We start from the raw sequence: 14,155 nt of genomic DNA, 5'->3' as shown, positions 1-14,155 counted from the left end.
AAGATGTTTTAATGGCCAATTATACATATTTATATTTTAAAAGATTGAAATGAAATGTTAAGGCAGAAACTAAAAAACTTTTTACAAAAGTCCAAATCATAAACTTCTTCTTTTCCTTCTAGATAAACTTCTCCATATGAAACATTACAGATACTAAAAATCATTAGTCACATTATACTGTGTTCACTCTCTCCTAAAACAAAAGAATTAACTTCCCTGTCAAAGCCTTGGTGGTCTCTCCCCCTTCATCTGCCAACACCAGGGTGAACAGGCCATTAAATATGTATCTATTGTCATCGACAAACTTTTTTTTAGGCTAAAATATAGTTTTTAGTGCCTTTTGGCTAAAGGCACTCATATAAACTCCTTTGTCTCAAATGGTTCTGATAGATCCATTTTGTTTTGTTTTAAGATATATCTACTACTCAAACACCTACCGATATCCTTAGGGTGTTCTCTTACCACTGAAATAATATGATTCACAGTGATACATTACAGCCATGTAATGGATATAGGAGTTCTGAAATATCACCAAGAATCATACAAATATAAAATAAAATAATAAAAAGAAAACTTTTCTACTCTTAACACACCAACTGGATGTCTTACAGTTCAATTCTGACACTCTCTACCTGGAGTTAGTACAGACCCCATAGGTTGGGCTGAGGCCCACAAGACTGTCCCCATCCCAGATGCCAGTCACAAGTCTCAGTCACAAGTGTCAGGTTGGTCATCTGTACTTCTGACCAATCGGCTATAAATTAGGGGTTCTCACAACCTCTTCCTCAGGCTTGATAATTTACTATAAGAGTTTATAAAACTCATGTACTGGTTTATTATAAAGGATAGTAGAAAGGATACAGATGAACAGGTGAAGAGTTAGGGCAAGGTCTGAAAGTGTCCTGAGCACAGAAGCTTCTGCCCCTGTGGAGTTTGGGTTCACCATCCTGCTGGGACATGATGTGTTCACCAACCTGGAAGCTCTCTGAACCTTGTTGTTGAGGGGTCTTATGGAGGCTTCAATATGTAGGCATGATGGATGGAACCACTCACCACTGGTAATTAAGTCAATCTCCAGCCCTTCCCCCCTCCCCAGAGGTATAGGAGTTGGCTGAAAGTCTCATCCCTCTAATCGGTTCTTGGTCTTTCTGAAGACCAGCCCCAATCCTGAAGATACGATCCTCTCAGCATAGCTTAGCACTCCGGAGATTCCAAGGGTCTTAGGAACTCTTGTGTTAGGAACCAGAGATTGAGACCAAATATTAAAACAAAAGATGGTTCAATCACCCATCAACTCATGAAACTACATGGATTTTAGGAGCTCTGTACCAGGAACCAGGGGCAGAGACCAAATACATCTTTCTTATTATGTCACAAGAATATAGTATCACATACAATTATATATAATAAGCTATTTAAAAGAACAAATTTAAATTGTGCCATTGTTTAAGAAAACCACTTACTTCCAAGTGATAAAAATGAAATATTAATATTTCTTAGTACATGGTTAATTTCTTTATGAAAAATATTTCTAACAACTCCTCATAAGGATTTCAGAGTAAATGATGAAGAATTCTCAAACATGAATTCAATAACTCAAATCAGACACATTAAAGGTGCTTATAGCTAAGTAAACCTTGCATGCCAAGAATACATGGGAATATTCTAAATATTCACTGGTTTAGAATATAAGAGCTTTATAGACTTTTAAAAAGACTTTATAGACTTTTAAAAAAAACGATTATATAATTCTTTAAATCACAGTATGTTTATATTTCTTTAAAGAAACAAATACATAATTATGGTCTTGGGTCTACAGCATCAAAACAAATTAACATAAACTTCCATTTATAAAATTAAGTGCCATTTCCCCCTTCGTTAGCAATCAAACTTTGATTTTTTTCTGGGCATATTGCTCCCTAAATACTTTAAAATCAAAACAAAACAATGTATTTCTCAGCTTCACTTGCAGCTAGATGTGGCCACAAGACTAAGTTTTGGTCCATGAGATAAAAGCAGGAGCCATGTGTGATGGACAAGTGTGCTCTTCATGACTCTCCATCCTGCTGCCTGGACAATCAAGCTCTTATCCATCAGGGAAAGTTATACTGTAGGGATGTCGGAACAAAGAGCTGCAAGGAATCTCAGGACTCACTGACAATAGAGTGGCCTTACCAGCTCTGGACTGCATTTCTCCACATTTATTTTCACATGAGAGAGAAATGCATTTATACCATGTTTACATCACCATAGGAGGTTTTCCTGTTACATACAGCCATGTCTAATCAAAAATAATGCATACACATTGAACATTTTCAGAACTCAAGCACATGATCAGCAATATAATCTGGTTCTCAAGTTTCTCAATTACCCAAAGTAGGAAAAGTACATTTAAGGAGCGATAAGTATCGTGAATTTATCCTGGTCTCACTACTGTGGATTTCTAAAATGTGCTGATGAAGATGCATTTGCCTTGCATGTTTCTTTTTTTTTTTTTTGAAAGAACACCCTCCCTAGGAGACTGTCAAATAGCGAAAATTGTCATAATAATTCTGAGACATGCATACTATGCCAATTGGCATTGGCAGAACTTGAGTTTACTAAAATTATTCTACCAAAGTCATCAGTAAATGAAAATGGCTTGCAATGCCTTCAAAGTCATATCAAACTCAACCAAGACATAAAAGATCCTATATGTCCTACTCTGGGGAGAAGATCCAAGATTAGGATGAAAAGACCACGCCTGTTCTTTCTTTTCTTCTTAACATATGACCTGACACTAGATTTAAGATCGATAAGCTGTTATACAAAAACAAAATACATGATATCAAGCAAGACTGGAAGAAAATTTAGGGAAAAAACTAACCTGCTCTCAGTACCATGTAAATCCTTCTTTGTAGAAAGTATATTTAAAGCACATTGAAAGGAATACAATGAGAAGGGAAATAGCAGAAGCTTACCTATACCCATTCACCTAAAACTATGCTCATTTTTAGACTGAGAATTTAAGTAGAAATATCCAGCCAGCTATGCAATACACAATATTAAACTGTACTTTTCATGTTCACACTCAGTGAAGCTCATTTAAAGGATTTCAAAATTATAAGATTCACCAGGTATCCTATATACTGGACAAGAACACCAAGTCTGAAGCAGAAAAGGCTACAGAATTGCTCTAAAATTTATTTTCTGTCACTACTTAATGACAATATATTTGGGGATTTTTTTGTGGTTTAGTTTTCTACCCCTTCTGTTCACTCACATTTAATAATTCTAATTTCATGTTTATTTTTGAGATGGGGAGGAGGATTGCCAGCCAAGCAGCAGCCTTAAGTACAAGGCAGAAAGCTGCAAACAGAATGGAAAGAATGGTTCCAATTGTAGAGCAAGAAAGCCTGAGGGCAGAAAATGAGGATAATGGGAAATGGGAGGGGAAGGTTATAGCGGGAAAGACTGCAAAGAGAAATGAGGAAAAGCTCAATTACAGGCAGGTTAGAAGCAAACATTCTCCCACATAAAGAATATCCCTTTTAGATGTGTGCTGGTCAGTTACAGCAATTCTATGACATTACACCGTTTAAATGAAGCAATAATTGGATTGATATATGCCGTGAGAGATTAACATGCAGTGATTATAATCAACAGATTGCCATCCACTAACATTTCTTTCTCACACTTGGAAGACTATCTGAAGTACACATACACTCTTACACACGCACGAAACACTTTTCCCCTCATTTTCTGAGAGGATGCTACATTTTACTTGAGGAAGATGTCATAAGCATTTTAAAACCCAGACAAGGACATCTGACGATCTCACTTTAAATCTAACAACTATTTGGGGAAATGACACACCATCTCAGAGACAGAGAGAGAAGGGGGAAGGGGGGATGTCTTAAACCCAGTTTCAAGTAATTTCACTTGCCAATGTTACAGTGAAACTATCGTTTTTGCTAAAATTACTAGATTGTCAAACTCACTACTGACACAATATCTTGTCCCCATGAATTTCACTACTTCTCACTCCTTTCAATTTGCTGCTCCAGAAACACCCGACTTTACATCGCACATTTAAACAAGTTCCTGGAAATACAGCTGGACGCTGACGAAATCACATTTGTTTCTGCTGAAGTACAATACTAAGTGTGCCAATAGACCCAAAGCTTACTGAGAAAAATATGGTTGTTTTAAAACTTTGAAGATTTGAGAACAGAATTTTCCTTTTAAAAGAACAAAAATCGCAGTTAGCACTCAGCTAACTGAGGATCTGTGCTGTGGAGATTATTTTCCCAAAGAACTATATAGAAAAGAAAGAGAAGTAGCTTTCATTCTTACAGGGTACTTGTTGGGGGACACAGACTATAAAGAGAATATGAAACAAGCTGTTATTTGTGTCAAATTTAGGAGAAAAAAATGAGTCATATCAAGGACTTGTGTTTCAAAAGCAACCTTCATCCTGTGTCAAAGAGATTATGTAGATTAAAGCCAATATCTTATTCATATGATAATAAAACGGAGGACTATTCATGGAACCTCCTAATTCTTCATGGATTTTGTGACTTTTCAGATAGCACCATTAAATTTTATATTTGAAAACACATTATAAGTTTATATGTTTTGATTCTTTGAAAACTGACAATTCATGTACATACTTTGGGCAACTCTCAGTACACCAGAATATTTTATTATTTGTAATAAGTTATCCTCCAGCTGTTTTAGAAAATTAGAAAGTTACTGAACTACAAAGAAAAAAAGTAACTAAGTTTCCCCAGGGAAATATATCTAAAAAGGTAAGTATCAAGTTGGGCATTTGAGGTAGAGGGAAAGCATTTTAGGTGAAGCAAATACATGTAAATAAACAAATATAAAGCAAATAAAAAGTGCAAATGTGAATAAAGGAGACATTCCATCCATTTCTACATCTTCTATACTGGGTGCAGTTTACATAGGGAAACCAGGGCTCAGAGGTTGAAGTCACCACTGGGACAGACTACAGAGAAACAAGCAGTCATATGCACTTTTCATTTAGAACAGAGTGAAGAAATTCCAAAGACCATCTCATCTTCGGGCTCTAGAATAAGGCCTTCACTCTAACCCGTCAAAAAGCAGTTAATATTTTCCTTATAAGTATTTAAAGAAGATAGTCTATAAATGCTTAAGATACCCAAGTTTTTCATAATCCTTACAGTCATGAAGCTAAGAATCTAATTTCTCAGGTCTTCTTTTCTCTGAAGTACTCCATTTTCCATTTCCTATCCTCGGATACTCTTAAAATTAATTTCCCATAGTCCTACAATATTTTAGTTGACTGCCAATGTCCTGTAGACTTACATGGGAACTTTACCTTTACAAAGTCTACTATAAAATGGTCACATTTTTATGGCAACAGCCACATAAGTAAATTGATCATAATTTCCCTTCAATTAAATATTACAGTATTAATTATCCATTTTATTTATTTATTATTTTAGAAATAAACACACATGCACACTCCCATATACACACATTATAGTAAATTATAAGAGTGGGCACAGAATAAACAAGAGTAGGAACTGAAATTTTATGATTTCTTAATCATAAAATTAAGAGTTTAATGAAAGTGCTCTCTTTCTACACTGTTCACTACAAATACTGAGTAATCATTGAATAAACTACTATACATTTCTCTGAAACCTTTAATATCATTGGAAAACTGTATTGGAAAGGTAATACTTTCATAACCTTTCATGCTGGAATCATTAGTAATACTAAAATTAAAACTTCAGATTGTAAACAATAGCTCAAATGCAGAGTAAACGTGAAAATGATCCATTCTCATTCTAAACAGGGATTGTTTCCCTGATAGGTTTACAATACTACTTAAATCCTTTCCTATTACACATCTTCCTTTGCCCATTGGTTATGCTGTAATGAAAACTTCCATATTTCCATTATTAATCAGTATATGTTAATGCTCTTATGCTGCAGCTCAGTCTCACTTCATTTCACCTTGCTTCATTAACGACAAGGGTATCAATTAACCCACAATCTGCTGGCAGTGTAAAAGCATCAATTCCCTTGTTATCATACATAATATTGCATGTTCAAAGGTGGTGTGAATAGATTAACCCAGAAGATGAATACCTCAAATGAAATCCGTGGTCAAAATATGATTTTCAGTCACTTCTCATTTGAGTGGTCTGATACAGGGTCAACTAAAACTAGGACCTGTCTCTCTTTTCCTCTTTTTTAACCTTTTTGAAGCAGTTACCCTTAGCCAGTGGCCATCCTGCTCACAGCTGGAAGCCAAGAAGCAGGTCTTTGTGCTGGAGATTAGATCTCTCCTAAGTGGCCACTGAAGCACCTGATTTGGGGTTTATAGCTTGAGTTGAATGGTAGAGTTTCACTTCAATTATGCCTTTCATCTACGATTCCAGTCTCTAACAAAAAATGATCTTTGGGATAAAACTCGGAATATATCTGGGCTCATTTCCCGATTCAAATGTTCATTCAATCACTGAAGCAATTTAATTAACTTCAACCTCAGCTTCTAAGTCCATTAAATGGGGATAATTACCCTGCACAGAGATTCATCTAATGGGACAAGGTTGGGATAAATAAATTGGTGTCTTGAGTAATCTTTGAACCCTGGCTCTCAGATCTGGAAGGGGCCTCAAATGTCACATGGTCTAAAGCCTCTGCTTTTATAATAAAAACGAGGCAACCGAGAACAAAATTTCTACACAATCCTAATTATCACATCACTTTGTCAACATTAATTTACAAAGTCTTCCAATGCTTCAATTATGGTCAGCAAATACAGTACATAACACTCTCCATATAAGTAATTAGGAGAGAAGCTCAAGAACTGCCAAAATTCCAAACCAAAACAAAAACCCTAGCACAAACACTGCAGAGCACATTCTAATCCAAGCACTTTTACTGCTAGGTTCTCTCTTGACACCATTCTGGGGATTTTTTTCCTGTCACTGTGGATAGCAGTTCCAAGTCTTTGCTGTATCTGGAAAAAAAAAGAGTCCTTACTGAACAGTGGTGTTCTTCATCTGCATCTGATCCACACCCAGGGAAGCTAGCATTTGTGCTAATGAATTTAGTCTCTCGCTGATTTTTTTTATTAGTATATATGCAAACAAAAGCAACCTAAGATTTAAAAGTGACAGTTTCATAAGGCTGAAAAAGCTCTCATGTGGCAGCCTAGTCCAGTTAATTGTCTTAGAGAGCTGTTCTCACAGTTTAAGGTGGAAAGAGGCTGATACTCTTATCAAACATTTCCAAGGATACAGATTCTATACCTTCTAATAGTAGCTATTTGCCATCCACGGATACTTATACATAGTTATAATTTATTTATGTTATTTTTTTTTATTTCTATTAAGTCTATTTCATCAGGTTCTGAACTTGGTTGAATATGATCAGAAGTTTCATGTTAATTAAAATATTTTAAATACATTAAAATATCCTCCAGCTTTATTTTTCAAGATATGTGAATATAGTTATCCTAAACTAGTGCCTATAATGATATTGGTTATTTAACACTCATCATTTAATATGTGAATTTTCCTATTTATTTTATCATCTGAGTCCCTCTAATGGAATATGAGCCTCCATGAGGGTACAGAGTTTGTTGATTTTGTTTTCAGTTGTATACCTGGTATTTAGAACAGTGCCTACACAGTAGGGTTTCAAAGATATTTACATATAGAATGAAGAAATTAAATTTTTTCTAAGGTATTCAATTCAGGTACATACAGAAACTGAATAATGAAAAAGGCACTGTTGTATTTTTTACAGAAGCAGTGTGTACAGGGGAAAGTTGAAAAATTGCAGGGAAATGGCTAGTATAAGAGATATGATGTAGAATATTTCCTCACTTGGGGAAAACTACTGTTTTTTTCCTACAGTATTGTTTCTGAATATCCCAAAATGGCTTGGTAATAAAACTCCACAAATGGATTTTACTAGTAGGTAATATATCAAAGCTATTCTTTGGAAATGTTACAGCATAATTTCTCAAAAGAACTTAAAAAGTTCCCCACTGGACAAGGTTATATAAAAACACACTTAAATCACCACCAGGTATGGTCACTGAACCTTAGATCCCAAACTTAATACCCCATCAACATTCTAACAGCCCTATGAGGCTGAAGAAATGTATCAATCATCTAAAGTAATGCAAAGTTAGACCAAATTTCCTGAGCCCCTGAGCAATGGCTAACTGAGGGTGCTATAGGCATAAAATGACTAAGATTCTGGAGGTCATCGACTTGAATTCTCAGGTCTCCCTCTGATCTAGAATCCCATGGTTCTGTGACATATTTTGAAAGGAAAGAGGATATAGGTCCCTTTGAATCAAACAGTTTTAGTGATAAAAGATACTTCAGAGATCATTTCATTTAAGACTTGCTCAAAGTCTCAGGCTGGTTTACTAATGGATCCCAGATCTGGGACTCAAGGCTTTAAGAACTTCATTTTAGTACCCTTTCTATTCTGCAATGTGCAGTTTCTCCTTCCTTAAAATCTATTATTTACAGAAGTAAGCATTTTTGGCTGTGAGACCTAAGGACCACCCAGGGAATTTTGCAGTGTGATAGAACCCTTATAAAAAACCAACTGGGTTTTGTTCACAATATCCTCACCTCCTCATTTCAAGAGTGGAGAAACCAAATGTATGTGTCCAGTGCCTCTGTTCCCTCTGATTGTATCTTTTTTTTAAACACAAAACACTTTAGTGGATGGACCAGTAGTGCAGGTTTGTCAATTATGAACTTCTCGGGCTCCAGAGGCTCCAGGGCAGGGACCATTAGACATGAGGCTGGACATACAGCACTAGAGAGTGGCCAGAAAGAGGAGGTGGAGGAAAGGGGGAATGATTCCCCTAACTCGTAGAAGCAAATGTATATTTATAATCATTAGAAACTTGCAATATGTCTTAAAAAGTGGGTGTGAGACATAGACAATGTTCTATTTCAATGGCTTTCAAACCTGGCTACATACTAGCATCCCCTGGGGAGCTTTTAAAGCCCATTAGACCTAGACCCGCCAACTCAGGCCAGCTAAAACAGAATCTCTGGGCACTGGTATGTTTTAAAAGTGCCCCAGGTGCTCCTAATGTGCAGCTGCAGATAAGCTACCCTGGTCTGTTACATGACATTACAGAAATAAAAAAGACAAGACATAAATACAAGGTGATTGCATGTGCATATCAATTTTCCAAATCATGGAAAGACTTACCACCATCTAAAAGTTTCTCTACCCACCCTTGAAAAGTTTTAGTTCTGCAAAAGTGATGCTGCTACAGGGTTTTTATGGTCTGGTTACCTGGGAGAAAAAGCCTAGAACAGAGGCACCCAGCATCATCCCTTTTAGCTATCCCAAAAGGCAAGGTAAGCAAGAAAGGAGTTCACTTAATTGTCTTCTATCTTTCCAACAATCAGAACAAAAGCATTATTTATTTTCCTCCACAAAAATTATATATCAAGGGCTTATTACAAGCTTGGTGCTGGCAGAGGAGAAGATAAAAGCATTAATAGAAAATGAGGTGCCTGTCCTAGCTTTACGCAAGGTTTGGTTAGTGCAATGCTTGGAAAAAGCCACTAGGCTGACCATCAAGAACATTTGGATTCTAACAAATGAGTGAGAAATCCCTACAATATAAAGCTGATACTTTCACAGAGGTTGTTGCCTCCTTAGAACAGTAATAACTCACTTCTTCAATCACATGTTCAACCCACTATGTGCTGCTTAAAGCAAACCACCAACACTGAGGTATCCCAAAATGATCAAGGCAGGCTGCGTAGACATTTCCCCACCGAGGCACGTTAATGAACTATACTGAATGATAACCTCACGAAGTTAAAAAAAAAAAAAAGGGAAAAAAAAGCAGCCATACCTTAAAGAAATCAGGTCAGGTCTAATGAGAATCAGCTGGCAGGCTTTATCTAGTCCTACTATCCTATTCTATTTGCTTGATTTTCTTGGAAACCTGGAATCATAAGGGCATTTTCTTCAAAAGATGAATAAAGAAGTGGGAATTAAGAAATGGGAAATAACATTATTTCCTCTGTGTTTTCCTTAAGGCAGACTTGTTATAACACAGATTCAGAAAGAAAAATCAATAAGAAGGTTTTTCAGTTTTCCCCCCTGCTCTGAAACAGAAATCATTATTTCCTACAGAAGTGTCTGTAAGCAAAACATACTTTATCCTCTCCAGGGAGGGGAAGGGGTTAAATTGGCGCAGTAACCACTGTGACCACAACAGAGCAGGACTGGCTGGGTCCAAATCTGTTCCTCCATCTCTCCAACTCCTCCACTCACAATTCCTTGTGTTTTTCCTTCTTGCCTTCCTTACAATTCTCTCATGTAAATCTCATGCCCAGTGATGCCTGCCCTATTTCTGAGAGAAGGAAAGATGAAAGACAGAGCTGCAGAAACTGCTTGATTTTCCTGTAACATTTCAAAATGTTTCAAGTCAGAACCTGAACCTTGGAAACAAAAAAAAAAAAAAAAAAAAGAGAGAGAAATCTTTGAAAACAGATTCAATCACTTTCCATGTTCACAAATAAATATCCAGTTACCAGACTCTTAGTTTTTCTATTTTAAACAATGAAGAACTATGGGACAAAGGAAGAAATGTTAAAAAATTTAAATTACAACAAATTGTGGTGTGCTATTTGGGAGTGTTATATTTCTAATGTAATACATAAAAGAGAGAATATCATAGATTATTGAGTATTTCGAATCTGGCTGCAATGCATGGAAGACCCAAATAAATGCTTGGTTGGTTTACTTGTTCCCTATTAGCATATCCCATTCATCTTCTATTTAAGAGTTTAAGAAATTCCTTCCTTCCTTCCTTCCTTCCTTCCTTCCTTCCTTCCTTCCTTCCTTCCTTCCTTCCTTCCTTCCTTCCTTCCTTCCTCCCTCCCTCCCTTCCTTCCTTCCTTCCTCCCTCCCACCCTTTATTCCACAGATATCACTGGATGACTTTTTATACCTGTACCACCAGGGAGTACAAATGCCACAGGGAGGAAAGGTATGCATTTGAAGGATTATGAAGATAAGTATGGTTAGTGTGTGTCGATCAAGTCATTTGGGAAAGTCATTAGTAGCATCTCTAAAGTTATTTTTGCTTTTAACACTTAGCTTGATTTAGTGATAGAATACTGTATGAATTGTTTAGTTGTTTTCTATGCTTTCTTGATTCCAGTAGCAACAGAAATGCCTATCTCAATCGCCCTGGCATCCTCCTCCCTATTCCCCCGCAATTCAGTAAACTTTTCCCACTTGCATGTTAACATCAATCAGTAACCACTTCAACTTGTCCTGTATGAGCAAAGACAGCCTCTTCTACTGGGGCCTGTGCACCTACATTTTCACAACTAAGTGATTTCTGCAGGAAAGAGGGGGGGAATTACTCACATCTCTTGCCTCTCGTGGGCCTCGAATGTGAGCCAGAACAGGCTCATCCCTCTCCCTGGTCACAGCTTCCACAACCTTCTACTTCCTCCCCTGTACCCTTTCTTCCCAGTTGCTATCAGGGCCATGTACAGGGCCACCATATGGCTCCACCCAGCCCCAGATGGCTCCACCTCCCTAACAGGGGTGCTCAGGAACATAAAATGCTGCTGTGTACTTTTATTGCAGCCCCGTCTCATTCTCCCCCATCTGTCCTCCATATGGTTCATGCAACTCTACTGGGCTCCCGCGCACACAGGCCTTTGATAATGAGGGCTGCCAACCGGACCAAGATAAAGAACCAGAATTCACCTCTGCCACTGACAAAGGGCCACGCTACTTTAAATATCTGATTCATTTAGTGTTCAAACAATTAATAACCACTTTTCTTCAGTTTGCACACAAAATTCATTTCATTTGATATTTATTACATTTCTTTTAATTTTATCAACAAAAACCACATGGTGGCTTTTCTACTGTTTTCTCCAAGTGCTGTACTTGAAGTTTTAAAGAGCTACATGTGACTTCTACTTAGGCATCTCTTTTATATACACATCACTTTTTCCAGAACTGACTTTTTCATTTTCATAAAATTCTCCTTTGAAAAGAGGAAAAGTTGTTACCGATTTTTCCCCCTCAAATGTCTCTGCAAAACTCTGAAGTTTCACGTGTCCTTCCCCCAAACTTTAAGAAAATGAGCAGAAATCAGGTGAGGCTGCACCCCTTCTGCCCTGCTTAGATTGGTGCTACCAGAGCCAAGCCACCAGGTCATGGTCCTCTTTGCTTTGTGAACACATGGCTGAAGTGACATATTTTATCCCAGGGTTAGTATAACTGAGAAGAAAACAGGAATAAGTCACTATACACCATGGACATCACTATTTCCCAATAGGAGGCAGCTTCTGGCATTAGTAAAAGTAACGAGTGATTTATCATTTCCAGTGTTAAGTAGTGGGAACTTGTTAGTGAGCACCTAGGCCATTTTTCTCAGAAGAGAAGAGAACACAGACTAATGACAATTAGAAAGAAAGACAAAAGAAATCAAGTTAGGCCTAGTTAGGTTTTAATAATTTCTACCCTTATTAATACGACCTTGACACAAACTCTTGCATTTACAGAATAGAACCGTGGTGTTATGAAGAAAAAGCAAGCATTCAACTCTTCCAAACCTACCACATTTCAAGTGTCCTCTCCATGACAGACAATTTGCCTGTATTCTAGTACAAACCACCTGTGTAAAAGCAGTCTGGTAATCAGTACATGGAAAATTATGCCCACTTCCATGATGATTATATTTGATGAAGCAGAACATGGGAGTAGTGCTCAAATGCACAAAATATTAATCTGTAGATATATGAAATCAACTCAGCAAATGCTATAAGAACATTTTCCTTTTAGCTTATTTTTTGTGTATATAAATGACAACTATTGATTTTTTCTTCAAACACATTGCAAAATAAGGTCTCTATTTAAATTTTAAGATTAAACAATAACACTACTGCAAGATACATGATTTGGTCATTTTGCTACTTTTTTTTTTACCCATTTACATATTTCACACATCCTTGTTTCTCTTATTGCCCTTTATAATGCACACTATAGACCCAGAGGTCACTTATGTTCAGTCAAAACTCCTAGGATGCAAGGAAACTCTTGTTCCCACCTAAGCTGTCATTTCACAATCCCTTCTACAAGGTAAAAACCTAAGGAAACTGTGGTTATCACAGGTGCTATGGTAGCAGCAAAAAGTGTACTTTAGTCAAGGAATCAAGTTGCAAAACCCAGGGTATAGCCAGAGGCCTATTCATTGGGATAATTGCTTCAGGCTGGAACAAATTACAAATTCTGGTTAAGAGAAGCAAGTACTCTCCCTTCTGTGATAAAGGAAGTTATAGATAAGTCATTTTGTAAATGAAATAGCAGTGTTTCCAAAAGTGCATGGATGAAAAAGCTAAATGGGTATTTTGCTCTCAGATTAAATGAAAAGGACAGGAAGTCTGATCGATAAGGCATCAGTGAATTACAATTTCTGGTCTGGAAAGCTTTGAGTATCATATTCTGCACCCCAGGGCTTGCTCTGAGCCAGCAGTTTGTAAACCACTTGGAAAAAGGCAGAAGTTGCTGCTAACCATGTAGTTGCTGAGTAGTTGCTTTAATTGTTGACATTTGGGCAGGAAGGCTACTGCCCCCAGCTCAGCACTTCCCACATGCCAGGTGAGTGCCTGCTAACCCTCCCCCCCTGTATTTCTTTCCATTGAACGTGGGCTAGTGAATCTTGGCCTCTTGCCAACTGCCTTTAGGTGAAATTTGGTAAAAATTGCCAAGGAATCAAGAACATCTGCCTTCATATCATTTTCTTTGTACACCTACTTCCCGGGCAGCTGCTGGGAAACTACATGTGTCCATTTACTGGATTTAAACAAAATGGCACAAGGCAAAGGACAAGGCACACAAAGCATATGCTGTTTCACCCCACCCCGGTTTCAGCTAACAGGGGGAGCCTTGCCCCTGAGGATACAGACAAGGGCATCAGCAGCTGTGAGTCTGGAAGCAGGAGAGACACTCCGTGCCTTACCTGTCTCTTTGTCCTGGACTTCTTCCAGGTGCAAGTCATTCAGAAGGTGCTCCAAAATCTTCTCCGGAGTCCCGGACACTACCACGTATCTGTCAGAGAGCAGAGAGTCCACTGAGTCATCCTCGG

The 14,155-nt window shown here is 37.5% G+C and overlaps 1 protein-coding gene across 3 annotated transcripts in view; it reads right to left on the bottom strand.

The window, feature by feature from the left end:
- The window catches only part of RAPGEF5 (Rap guanine nucleotide exchange factor 5), a 212,243-nt gene that overhangs the window by 53,303 nt on the left and 144,785 nt on the right, over nt 1-14,155 (bottom strand). For all 3 annotated transcript variants that reach the window (XM_012773293.2, XM_012773294.2, XM_012773295.2), the window contains one exon: nt 14,030-14,118. In XM_012773293.2, coding sequence (XP_012628747.1) covers nt 14,030-14,118 — 89 coding nt within the window. The remainder of the gene's footprint in view (nt 1-14,029; nt 14,119-14,155) is intronic.

Source organism: Microcebus murinus, chromosome 9 (genome assembly GCF_040939455.1).
Source record: "Microcebus murinus isolate Inina chromosome 9, M.murinus_Inina_mat1.0, whole genome shotgun sequence".
Lineage (NCBI taxonomy): Eukaryota > Metazoa > Chordata > Mammalia > Primates > Cheirogaleidae > Microcebus > Microcebus murinus.
This window is presented reverse-complemented; position numbering and strand designations above follow the sequence as displayed.